This window comes from Pollicipes pollicipes, unplaced genomic scaffold (genome assembly GCF_011947565.3).
Source record: "Pollicipes pollicipes isolate AB1234 unplaced genomic scaffold, Ppol_2.1 Scaffold_6138;HRSCAF=7277_pilon_pilon_pilon, whole genome shotgun sequence".
Classification (NCBI taxonomy): domain Eukaryota; kingdom Metazoa; phylum Arthropoda; class Thecostraca; order Pollicipedomorpha; family Pollicipedidae; genus Pollicipes; species Pollicipes pollicipes.
In genome coordinates this window covers 28,375,883-28,389,504 of record NW_023596818.1, presented here as the reverse complement: position 1 = coordinate 28,389,504, position 13,622 = coordinate 28,375,883, and the positions used below count along the sequence as shown (strand labels likewise).

Here is a 13,622-nt window from a genome sequence, read left to right as displayed (position 1 = left end):
GCCCATTAACCTGTCCAGTTTCGCGGACCACGGGTGATGTCGAATGACAACGGATTTAGCGGATGAACCTGCCATAATGATGATACGTTGGTGACAGGTCCAGAGGCAGTTATCGCCCAACCAACCCAGCTACGCAACCTTTTGTCGACCTGTCCAGCCTATTCGCCAACTTAATCGCTGCTTGAAAGCCCCTCTGTTGTGTTGGGTGTAATCGGCGTTTATTAAATTGCAGAAAATGCGCCTTTTAATGTTCCAAGCAGTGCCACGTTAGGCTTCACATTAAGGCCCTGTGCACAGTGACGCAAGCGATGCCAGTGTCAAGTCTAACGCCGTGCCGGCATGTCGCCTCTCGCTCACCTGTTGGGCATGAAGTAGCCAGCGTCCAGTATGATGGGCGGAAGCATGAAGAGGAAGAAGGTGTCGGGGTCCAGGTGGTGGGCCGCCTCGACGTCCCCCAGGCCTCCGAAGTACAGGATGACGCCCACGATGATGCCGATGACGATCAGCAGGCACGACTCGGGAAACATGTGCGACAGCTTCGGAAACATGTGGAACCCTGCCAGTCGGACAAAACGGAGGCTCTCAACGCTGCTGGCTAGCGAGGCACGTGCAGCAGGCTTACGCCAGTGCTGAGCCCTGCCGGAACAAAGCAGCTCAGTGCTGCCATGTGTCTGTGAGCTCGTCAGCTGCTTCGACCGACGGACCTGTTTTGGGCGGCTCATTAAAATTATTGTTTAGAAATACAAAAGCTGTCAGGACAGGTACAAGTGCTGTTCGAAACTAACAGACAATATTGCCTGTTCTAGAAAGGCCTGTCTGAGTTTTGCTTTGCGTAGATAATGCGTGAGAGTAATTCAAAAGTTCGTCGCTTCTCTAAAGACTGCGTGTTGTTCCTCGTCTGGTTCGACTGTAGCCCTTTCGTCGGGCGTATTAACAGACAACGTAGTGAAACTCACGGGTCGAGAACAACCAGACGGGCGTAATGAAACAAACGCGAGATATCAATCACAACTATTGGTGTTTAAAGACATCTTCAGCACCTATTTCAGCTCGTGTCGGCAGTGCTCACGCTGATAGTCGCCGGGATCGAAAACATTTGGCCGGGCGCCAGGCTCGAACCCTACACTTTTCCGACTTTGGCCGCGGGTGGGAGCTATTCCAAATGAGCCCCGCCATCTCCAGATGCAAGCAGGCCAGCATTATGCCACGAAGACAATAAACAAAGCTCATGCGTTAACTCGCATTCATCGTGTGATTCGACTTGCGTTCACATTTATGGAATTGTGTCACTTTCTCTGACCATGCCCACTTCATCCTTATCCATTCCTATCAGCGATTTGAGCTTGGCGCCTTCCACTGGCGAGCTCCTGTTTGAGCTTGGCGCCTTCCACTGGCGAGCTCCTGTTTGCATGCCCCAGCCCTGCCGTACTCAGGACCTCACTACTTTTATGTCCTGCACAGCCTGCACTTATAGCCTCCCCTACCGTCACCTCCCCACATCTATTTACATATCCAAGTCACCGCCACGGAGGCATCAACAACAGCGGTACAACAACAACAGATGCATCAACAACAGCGGTACAACAACGACAGATGCATCAACAACAAGGGCAATGTGTAACCCAACGGGAAGTTGTAATGCGCAAAACCACCGAAATGTTTGAACCCACCGGGAAGTCATAATGATTGAAATCACCGAAATGTGTGAACCCACCGGGAAGCAATCTACAGCATAACTGCAGATTCGGGAGCAAGCAGAACCATGCCTGGGACAGGACAGCAGTCAGTGATGCAGACTGAGCTGCTGAGAGGTCTTCTCCTCAGATGGGGAGCGTGTGCGACAGCTTTGATGCTCTCGAATAAGTGGGATCCTGCTGGGAAAAACCAGGATGGCCACTTGACTCAAAGGTTTTCCCGCCTATCGGTGCAGAGTGTATGAGTGTGAGTAAGTGCATGAGCATCTCCCTTCTCATTACCATATGACTTGTCAGCACCTTAGTCATGATTTGCGATTACGGAAGTCCGTAAGCTTGCATGCAGTTGTGGGCCAAGATAACTGAGCTAACTGGCTGGCTGCCGATTTCAACGCTCGGTCGCGTGCTAAACGTCGGCGGCCCGAAGTATGTTCAGCGTTCGTGTCTCTCGGTCCTAACGCATTTAGTAGCAGTGCAACCATTAGTCCCCTTCCGACACAACTGGTGTTGGAGCTGGAAACGCTTCTGGTTCCATTAATACGCCACCATTAGCAACGCATTAGCGCAAAGTGGTCCACGTTACGGAAGACAGCGGGGTGCTTAAAACGAGAACTCCGCTTGCCCGGCTGCAGAGTGGAGAAATTAGACCCCAATGGACGGTGCAGCGAGCACCTTGAAGGAGCATCGGCTCTGAACTGGGCGATGCAGGGACTTTCTGCGGTCTGTGACCTTCCATCCGGGATTTCATCGGTGACTCACGCGGCCGCGCTTAGTAACCCGCCTCGATCACCGCTGGGGCCCTGCAGCCCCCCGCTGCGCTCTGCCCCGGCTGCGCACACTTGTTTGCAGGCTCCGGGCTGAGATACTGGCCTCCTCTGAAGTGGGGCGAGGTCGGGTCGGACCCGGCCCTCCTGGCTGACAGCCGTGCCCGCTGGTCCGCGCCCACCCGGCCGCCGCAAGCGCTCCTCGATAGCGCTCAGTCGGGCGCGTCGAGTCCCAGCTGCCCGTCTGTGCCCTCGCAGCTCCGGCTTCCCGAACGACAGCTGAGAGTCATGCAGGAGCGTTGGTTGACAGCTGGCCCGTAGACTGCTTTTCGACTTCACTAGGTCACACGATTTGGGCAGTCCAAATAGGTCTTGTTCTGGGGCGTCAATTCATACATCTGCACAGACACCAAAAACGCGACATCCTGTCGGCCGCAGCCTCGCCCACTGGGCTTTGAAACTCCCGCTCTCGAACCCCAAAGAACTACACCATCTGAGCCTCAAGGTCCTGTGGCGCGACCAAAAAGTTCCCTACAACGTGGGCCAGAACTCGCCCAAACACACACAAAGCCATTGTTCACGCTACAGATCCGGCCTCCGACCGCCGATTGATCTACGGCCGACGCAGACAGACGTGCGTCATACCTGCTGAGGCCGAGGGTGTTTTCCTGTGGGAGCAGGGCGTGACCCCAGACACTTCCGGGAGCTGTTCCCGGCCGCGTGTTCCAGCAGGCCGGCTCGCGTGCAGTGCGCGGCTTGCGGTGTGACAAATCATTACCGACCACAGGATATGACAGTCGGTTGCCGTGAGCAGTGCAGAAGTAATAGCTGTTCGCGTGGCCAAAATAGGCGTCTGGGTGCACGTTTAAAGGACAACGGGTATCCATACAACCGTGCAAGATTGGCATGAGTTTCGTTGGGATGTCTGGAAGTACGTGTGGGGTGGTAATGACTGAAACAGCACACCCAGCCTTTTGGAACGCAGTCGGATTGGTGTTGAGTAGCTGATTAGTTTCTCAGGAAACCGCTGGCACCGCATGATGTCAGTTATTTTGTGCACCTTGGTGCGACGACGGCGTCCCTTATAAAGGTAGGTGTGGGGGGGGGGGGGCAGGCCAAAAAGCCGCCGGAACGGTGGTGTCAAGGTCACGAGATAGCAGCACATACGTAAGGACTATTGTGGGTAAGGGCGGGGGTTCTCTGGTTTGCGATTCAGGGCTGAGATAGTGTTGCAAAGCTTTCACCACTGCTGAGCTAACTGAACAGATGTCTGTTCCGGGAGGAATATTCAGGTCAGTCGCAAACATGCAAGTTCGCCCGGGATCGTCTTAGAGCATAATGACGTGAAGCTCCAAACGCCTCTGGGCTTAAAACCATGCCAGTTTAAGGTGGCTTACGATATTTTGACAGAATGGGCCTGGTTCGGATGTGACGCTGATCTCGTATCTCAAAAAATCTTAAGTGTGTTCTCCGCCGGTCAGGTTGTCAAGGCTCAAAGTGACACCAAAGCATGATAACTTTTCACGAGAAATCATGCAATTAACACTTCAGCACATAATCTAGTTAAAAGTAATGGTGAGCTTAGACGTGCACCAAAAAGCAGTAAATGCGAATGACACATCTGAGTTTTTATTGTCTTGGCATTTGAAAATGTCTGAATACAAAAGAAATATGGCTTGCGGGGCAGAACTCAAACAGGTTTTCCAGTTCGGAACCGTAAACCACAGCAGCGCTTGGCTCAGCAGGTTGCAGATTGAAAAGAATGAGGCATGGAAGACTGAGCATGCCGACTATGCATCTGTCACAGCACGGCTTCGCAATTCCCGTTTCGTACACAGCTGGCCCAACGAGAGGCGTTGCACATATTTTTTGGTCATGGAGGGGCTTTTGCAAAGCATCACAATCATGCTTGAGACGAGCTCGCGTCCTACCGCCACACATGTACCCCAGGTGCGCGCGTCGCCGGCACGTCACCGCCCAACGCTCGATCTCGACTTAGTGGTCGCCCGCCGCACTTGTTAACTGCACGCACAAACGCCACATGCCCGTTTGAAATAAACAGAGTAGACAGTTTTCGACCAAGGTTCTCGCGTTTTTGAGCGACAAGGCCCTCCACTTCATGCTCATTCGGACTTGATAGCGATGCTACGAAGTAAAGTTTTTTGTTTTACAGTTGGTCTTAGTGAAGTCCAAAAGTGCTCCATTTAAAATGAATATCTCTCAGAATTAACAACGCAGATGAGCTACAATCAGATAAAATCTGCATTCATGCAAATTGCTTGCGTACAAAATCAAGTTTCTGAAATAGAGCAGCGTAGCAAGGCCCAGACATCCAACCTTTCCCAACTACCCCGAACTCATCTTCCATCCAACTTTACCTGGGTAAGCGCACTCGCCCGACGCCACCCATACATATTCATCCATGTGGGTACGTCAAAAGCGCCGCGAGCGCCAAAATCCTGCAGAGGCAAGGTCAGCGTACGCAACCGACCAGCGATGTCTCACGCGGCGTACCGCCGGACACACGTGCTCGCATGACCGAAGAGGCCAAGTGGCGTGCCATCATGTAAATTGAACGGGAAGGAGGGTATTTGGAGCACGCGCTCTCGTGAGCACGTGACTTGAGTGATGGTTCCATGATTGTATGCGAATAAATCTGCATACACAACGCCGTGGAATGAAACAGATTTCCCAATATGATTGATAGCGGAAGGAGCTGTGAGACAAATGTCGTACATTTGTTTCGGCATCCAGCATCTCAAACTGCAAACCTGATTGTCTGCTGTTATGCTGAAAGCGTAAAACGATGCTGAGACCGAGACCTAGAGAGAGACAGGGAGACAGGAAGAGAGAAAGAGACAGGGAGACAGACAGAGACAGAGACAGAGACAGAGACAGAGACAGAGACAGAGACAGAGACAGAGACAGAGACAGAGACAGAGACAGAGACAGAGACAGAGACAGAGACAGAGACAGAGAAAGAGACAGAGACATAGACAGAGACAGAGACAGAGACAGCAGAGACAGAGACAGAGACAGAGACAGAGGACAGAGACAGAGACACGAGACCGAGACAGAGACGAGACATAGACAAGAACGAGAGACAGAGACATAGACAGAGACATAGACAGAGACAGAGACAGAGACAGAAGAACAGAGACAGAGACAGAGACAGAGGAACAGAGGACAGAGACAGAGACAGAGACAGAGACATAGACAGAGGACAGAGACAGAGACAGAGACAGAGACCAAGGAGACATGAGACAGAGACAGAGACAGAGACAGAGACAGAGACAGAGACAGAGACAGAGACAGAGACAGAGACAGAGACAGAGACAGAGACAGAGACAGAGACAGAGACAGAGACAGAGACAGAGACAGAGACAGAGACAGAGACAGAGACAGAGACTAGAGACAGAGACAGAGACAGAGACAGAGACAGAGACAGAGACAGAGACAGACAGAGACAGAGACAGAGACAGAGACAGAGACAGAGACAGAGACAGAGACATAGACAGGACAGAGACAGAGACAGAGACAGAGACAGAGACAGAGACAGAGACAGAGACAGAGACAGAGACAGAGACAGAGACAGAGACAGAGACAGAGACAGAGACAGAGACGGAGACGAGACGGAGACGGAGACGGAGACGGAGACGGAGACGGAGACGGAGACGGAGACGGAGACGGAGACGGTGACGGAGACGGAGACGGAGACGGAGACGGAGACGGAGACGGAGACGGAGACGGAGACTAGAGAGAGAGAGGAGAATAGAGAGAGAGAGAGAGAGGAGAGAGAGAGAGAGAGAGAGAGAGAGAGAGAGAGAGAGAGAGAGAGATAGAGAGAGAGAGAGAGAGAGAGAGAGAGAGAGAGAGAGAGAGAGAGAGAGAGAGAGAGAGAGAGAGAGAGAGAGACAAAGCATTATTTCGCCTCAAGTTTGGTGACAGCCAAGGTTGATTGACTGCGAAGCCAGGAACACGCCGGCGGCCATTTTGAGCGACAAGACGAATTCGCGCACTGGCGACGCTGATAAGCACCATTATGCGCCGGAGGGTGTAACGTATTGACAGCTGCCGGTTCTGTTCATCTCTTGAGCTTTACTGGAAGTAAAAGAGTCTTTTTGTGTGTTGTGTTTTCGTGTTTTGTGTTTTCGTGTTTTCGTGTTTTCGACTTGCAAGGAGTACTCAACTCAAAGACAACAACTCGGAGAGCAAGATATGCAGCTGGGAAGGGACGGGGCGCTATTAGTCTAAATGCCCGATCGGGAGCAGGTAGCATTTGTGTTTACGTCCTCTCGAGTCGTACCACCACAACAACGACTATGGATAAGGCACAGCTCACTGATTATGTGACCCTCCAAGGGTGCATTGCCACCTCCAGGTGTGAGAATGCAACTCCCCTCACTTTGTGACCCCCGGGTGCGTGTTGTCACTTCCAGGTGCGAGAAGGCAACTGACCTCACTTTGTAACCCCCAGGTGCGTATTGTCACCTCCAGGTGTGAGAAGGCAGCTCACCTCACCTCGCTCCGCTGCCAGCTCCTTGCTTCCATCCCTTTGCATGTAAATTAGTCATACTCGGTATCGCGTGTCGCACTGACATGGGCTCGTTCTTGGTAGCTCGACCGGTAACGCTGGGTTTCGTTTGGGAAATCGGATGATAGGGAGCTGACGATAGCCATCCAGCGCGGAACTAGCAACACTGATATGATTCTGATCTACGGCTGGTCAGAGGCTGGTAAATGAATGCTACATTACGCAGCGCAAGCGCACAACATCGTAACATAGAGAAGCATTTACGAAACGATCAAGACCAAAACGCTTCCCCCACTTTTGACAGTAGTATAGCGCCGCTCCTCACGCTCTATGTGGAGCAGGACGTCCACTAACTGCCGGAAATTGGCAGCTTCTAACCTCGGTTCCGCCCCGTGAAGTAACGTCATGCAACTCGACCGCCACGGTCACCCAGCGTACAAAAAGCGAGCCGAGTCCGGTTTGCCAGTGGGCGCCGCTGGGTGCAGTGGCGCCGCCGCCAGAGCAGCTCGCCGACACCGTGACCCCGTTCCCGACGGGGTTCGGGGACGGCAGAATCCTGGTCACGCGTTCCCGAGCGCCGGGGTCAGGGTCAGCTGGCAGCGGTCACCTTTGACCCGTGACCTCGCCCCGGGGCGCGGCCGGCCCCGTCTGGCCCAGTGCCGGCAAGGGTCGTCCGGCGGAGGCGCGCGCAACACATCTGGGCACCCTGACTCGCGGAGCTGGAGCTCATGGGGCGCTGCCGGCCGGCTGAGAGAGGACGCTCTTTCGGCCGAAGACCGCCTGTTCGTGTCCCGCCGTCTTATTCGAACCGGATGCTTCGTTTACACATGATTTACACGATACATGATCTAGCTTCCATCGAAATTTCGTAACTAAAGACGTGCGTTCATTTGATCCATGTAATATGATGGCAACTAATGGCTGTTCATCGACAGACTGACTGTGTTATGTCATGACATCTGATAAGCTCCGAACGCACCTAGTCGACCACGTAAATGTTCGTAACCCTGGGCCGGCTTATGGTGCTTAAAGGCATGAACAGTGAGCAAGATCACCTATCATAACTGTCGTTTTATGGCCTATCATGGCTGTTGTTTTATATCGCGGTGCTTTGGGATTAACTGAGATAAAAAAACGCATGTTTCAGTTACCGGCCGCTACCGCTGTACAATTGAGTTCATTGGCCCCAGCCACGGAGCCGCTATCAGCCAGTCGCTTTCGCTGCGGCCTTCCAAATGTCTCCTTTCGCTGACACACTAGGTGGGCATGTCACGGCACCAGCTGCTGCTCACATAAGTGTCTGCACGTATGATAGCTCGGAACGCCAGTGAAAGGTGCCCAGGCCTTCTCCACATGCTCCGATACTCGGCATCAGTGACAGTATTCCCGATCATGACGATCTTCATGTATCCGTGCATCTACTCTGGACTCTTATTTGATGGCACTCTGGAGCTGGATCCCTTGTCTACTGGCGCTCTGAACCCATCGCCTTGCAGTTCCCTGGACCTCTTGTCTGGTGGTGCTCGAGACCGCCGGTGCCAGCTCCAGGTGTCAGTCTGTGTGACAGAGCAATACCTCTGTCTGTCTGTCAACATGGTACGGCTGTGTGGAGGAGCCGACAGAACTGTGCTGCTGCCTGACTGACGCAGCCAAAAGATCTGTGCGGCCGCCTGCCTGTCGTCAGCCCGACACAGCTGTGTGACGGAGCCGATGGGACTGTGCGGCTGCATGGCTGTCTGTCAACGCGGCACGGCTGTGTGACGGAGCCGACAGAACTGTGCGGCCGTCTGACTGTCTGTCCACACGGCACGGCTGTGTGACGGAGCCGACAGAACTGTGCGGCCGTCTGACTGTCTGTCCACACGACACGGCGGTGTGACGGAGCCGACAGGACTGTGCGGCCGCCTGACTGTCTGTCCACACGGCAACGGCCTGTGTGACGGAGCGGACACGACCTTGGGGCGCCCCCGGATCGGAACGCCAGCGATCGCCAGTGACCGCAAGAAAGCTGGGGGTCTGGCTCGGCCATACCTCGGAGCACCGGTGCACTCTGGGGAGCACCACCCTGGCCGCCAAGCGATGCAAATCGGTCTGAGCGCCGATTCGATTACAAGGAAGGCTCCAAGAAACGCACAGGACGTCGTTTGAAGGCTGAAATTGCGAGCTACAAACAATTTTCACGTGCATGTAGCCTCTTTCATCTACGCATGTAAAGTTGGAAGGAATTCGATGTTCCTTTTCGATGGTAATCGACAGCCCAATCAAATTCGTTGAGACCTGAAAGCAGTTCGGTAATAACCCCCAACCAACCGGATGTAAGCGATTCGTCACGCATTTAAAGGTATGACTCCAAGCGATAACCCAAGGTCAAACTCAAGATATAGGCGCAGCTGTGTTGTCTTACTTGACGTTCAATCGGCCTTTGCACGGTAAGGCCAAAATGCGACTGTTACTGATAGCTGCATGTTATGCATTGGTCAGCGTTTTGTCACGAACTGAACCAAAAACAAGATGGAAGATCTGGCTTACGTGACAGCTGGTCACACAAACGAAGAGCCACGTTTTAGTGCAGTGCGAGTCATGCTGTAACATAGAAAATCCCTAGCTTGGTGCATTCAAGTTACCCGTAGTCGTAATTACGACGATCCGGTTCGCCTACCATTCTTTTTCCGGTGCCATTCAACATTCCCTGAGACCTAGAGCAGGTGTCGACGGATTTGTACCGGATGGTCCAGTTTACATCACAGCTGATCACACTAACAGAATGCTACGCTTTAGTGCCGTGGAAGCCATGCCGTAACATAAACAATCGGTCCGGCGTCATGCCGGCACTGAAATTTGAGGAACTCAGATGCCACGTGACCAAACCAGTTCAGAGATCACTCTGGGTCGGGGTATTCCTATGCGCGGTGAACGCAATCTGTTCATCATTCAAAAGCCACGGCGATCCTAAATTCAACTTTGGTATTTTCAGCGATTTGCGATCTTGCGCTTGCTTGCACCGGGTGGTATGTTCGTAAATATTTTTTTAAACTTAGGCTTCATATATCTTATGTAATTTCCCACAGGATTAACATTTGACTCAACCCAAATAAAGTTCACGATCCTTTTGAGTCGCTGATGTCGTTAATCCAAGCGTTGACAACTATGACCTTCCAGCGATTGCAGTGCCAAAAGGTGATATATATCAGGCTGATATTTGGTATTGGCCGCTACGGCTGATCTAGGAACACCACACCGCCAATCGACACTATGCAACCAAGGTTTTGATGTATATATGACACTGAATATATATGAACCGATCCCACACCATAATTTCCCCGATAGTCCAAGACTCCGGATGTCACGTGATCCAACCAGTCCAGAGGCCATTTCGGTCAAGCCATTTAAAACCAAAGTGAAAAAGATTCTCACGTCAGTGAAAGCAACTGTCATTCACAAATTATCGTCGGTATTTTCAACATAATAGAATCTCATATTAACGTCATGAAATCGGGCATTGCTACAAGGCAAAAAAGTTTTCTTTCTCTTGTGTTCATTTTTTGTAAATGATAATATAGAGCCCTATGGGCTATAAAATCGCATCTCATCTGATTTCCTTTTAATTCGTCACGGATGCTGTCCATGTGACGATTCGTAGACCGTTGAGCTCGTGTATGAAATAAAAGATTTGATTTCCAATGAACACGATACATTAGACGAATAGTCGTCATTGGCCGCTGCGCCCAAAAGACTACAAGTAATTCCATTCTTAACCAAAATGTATTATATGCTTTGCTACAAAATAGCGAAATCATTCCTTGTGACGACTGCACCAATATTTGTGAAATTAACATCTCGCCCTGCCACCCAGGCATGGGCGCCTCGGCGCCATGCGCCGTTTGCGGCGGCACTGTGCGTTCAGTGCTCAGTTTATGATGACAACATCCGCCGCTCCGCCCGGCTGGGACATGGCGTTTTTTTTCTTCTCAGAATGTGTACTGAATGTGACAACATCTCCGGTAACCGGTGAGCACTTGATGCACCGGATGAGGCAGATTCCGAGCAGCTGCACTTACCGGTGTACGAGAAGCATGTTCTACAATTCGCCGTGACTTTCACTGGTTCAATTAGCGCATCAATTAGGGCTGATTTTGTTCGGAGGTCGCTCAATCAGTTCCGGCTCGCCTAACGATCCGCTTGGACCTCACTGTCCTGGATGAGTCAGGGCAACGCTATTTTCCACAGTTCTTTGCCCATGTGGAACATACGCGCCTTCCGGCGCTATGAGAAGTGAAACGATTGCTGTGAAGGTTAGCTCCTTGCTATTTTAGCAAGTCAGCGCTTCTCATTTGGCCATTTGCTAGTTTGCGTCTGGCATAAGCAAAGGGGATTTGTGGTTGCTACAGTTTACCGTTCTGAATAAACACAAACGGCCCATTTGAGCAGCTCATTCAGTCGATTCCATGCATCTCTCGTCCATAAATATTTGTTAAACAGTTCCACATATTTGTCAACATGTCGTGCACAACCCGTGGCGACTCCATGGTTGTGCGGTCCATATACACCTGTATGGTGATGACAGCTGAGTTCAAGTCAGTAGACAGTCGTGGTGATGAGGGTCGTCTGACGGCCATGCACCCATCTGGTCAGAACGGCAGCAGAGGCACTGCAGTAAGACACGGCACTGGCTCGTTCACCACGGAGGCGGCTCCATTTGGCGAGCGCATTAGCTACTGAGGGAAGTTCGAACAGTGAATGTTCACCCCCCCAAAAAGGGGGGCGAAGCTGCTATTGGTAACACAGTCTTTCCACGCATTAACATGCATTGATGATTGTTGGAGGAGTCAAGAAAGCCGTTACATTAATAAAGCGAGTAACAGCCCATCTGACCATCTCCCTTTCCTTGAGAAGTGTTCGGTTTGTTCGTCAATCGTCTTTTATGGACCAATTTCACCAGCAACGTCACGTCTGCAACACCATCAACCATCTGGTAGGTTGGTCGATGGAATTGTAAGGAATGATGAATAGTTGACGAAACACTCCCTTCGGTTTTCTATGGAACTTCCGCAGTGAATGGCTGTATCTGCGCGATTTTTTATGAACCTGCAAATGAAACCCTGGCTTGGTAACAAGCCGCATTCCAGTTACCCGTAGTCTTAATCACGACGATCCAGTTCTTCTACCATTCTTTGCCAGTGGCCATTCAACATTCCCTGAGATCTAGAGCAGACGTCAACGGACTTGTACCGGTCAGGTGCCATGACAACCACGCACTCTGGAAAGGGGGATGCCCCTCCAGCATTTTTATCGTGAAATCTGCGCACTGAGGAGCAGCGCGTCCGTGATCTGTTGCCTGTTTGCAAATAAGTCCGCTACCCGTCGCTTGAAGCAGAACAGAAGTGGCCGGAAATTGTTTCGAATATGGGCCAACGCAGCAGAAATTACACGCGGCGCCAGACCGCCCTCTTACTGGATCGGCCAGCTGGGGGCTCATCTGGAGCCTGATTTGACCTTAAGGATGTTAGCCCAAGGTCACGCATTTAGTCCATAGCAAACTGCCTTACAATACCTGGCTGCCCTATCAGTTCCGTGGATCTACCTCTTATGCCTTTCAAGAGAAACGGAGTGTGATGTGTGAGCATGCTGTTTCCGTTCGTGGCGGGCGAGTCATTTTCCGAGACCTTCTAATGCGCGTGCTCGAGGCCACTGAAGCATCAGGACCTGCCAGGCGGCGCCGGTGCCTCCCCCGCCGCATCCACTCACCAATCTTGGCGAGGCTGGCCGCCAGGATCCAGGAGCCGATGACGAACGGCGTGCGCACCCGCTCGAAGTCCACCACGCCCACCTGGAAGTACTGCTTCTCCTTGCCGTGGTGGTAGTGGCGGTTGGGGTCGTGCGGACCGAACAGCGGGTCTCGGTAGCCGGTGTCGCTCTCGTTCACCGGGTCTATGTGGGCCGACGGCGTCGGCGTGGCGTGATGTTCGAGTGGCACAACGTGAGGCGCCGGCCGGGCAGAGCTCACCTCGTACGACACGGTGACCGCCGGCTTGTTCATGTCAGCCAGCGCCGACCGCGCCACCACGTACGCGATGACCAGAGGCACCACATAGTGCAGACGCACTGGGGGCGGCATGGCGGCGTCACCAACCGATTCCTGCCAACACTAAAACCACCTAAAACGCGCTAAAACCGATTGAAATCACGCACAAGCCGAGGGTACAATGCCACGTTCTCCGCGTGCGCGCTACAGCGTCGCCTAGCAGGCGCGGTCGTCACCGAGCCATGTCCCGCGCGGCGTTGGGTGTCGGCGTGCGACCCAGCGGCTCCCACCCCGTCACCTGAGAGCGACGGCGCGGCACTGGCCGGCCCGCCGACCCAGCCCACCGCCGCCGGCCGCCGACCGCCGCTCTGACGTCACCGGTCAGCGTGACGTCACGGGCTGCCCGCGGTCGGCGGTGACACAGGTCACGGACCGGGGATTTCTGGGGGTCGGCTGCGGGTCAGTAAAGCTGAGTCGCTGGCGGAAGGCTGGTGGTGCATAACTGACAAATGCAATGGGTGGCCTGGCTGATGTGATTGTTTGAAGTGAGCCTAGGCTTGAATGCCCCCAGATATTGTAACACCCCAGCTTTCGTCGAAATGCTTCTT

At 52.7% G+C, this 13,622-nt stretch overlaps 1 protein-coding gene across 1 annotated transcript; it reads right to left on the bottom strand.

The window, feature by feature from the left end:
* Positions 1 to 353: 353 nt before the first annotated feature.
* On the bottom strand, positions 354 to 13,320 carry LOC119105537 (sodium/hydrogen exchanger 1-like). The gene is made up of 2 exons (XM_037229000.1): positions 12,738 to 13,320; positions 354 to 556 (listed from the first exon to the last, which is right to left on the bottom strand). The coding sequence occupies exons 1-2, from the start codon at positions 13,105 to 13,107 to the stop codon at positions 354 to 356; spliced, it is 573 nt and encodes a 190-aa protein (XP_037084895.1). The 5' UTR covers positions 13,108 to 13,320.
* Positions 13,321 to 13,622: the final 302 nt, after the last annotated feature.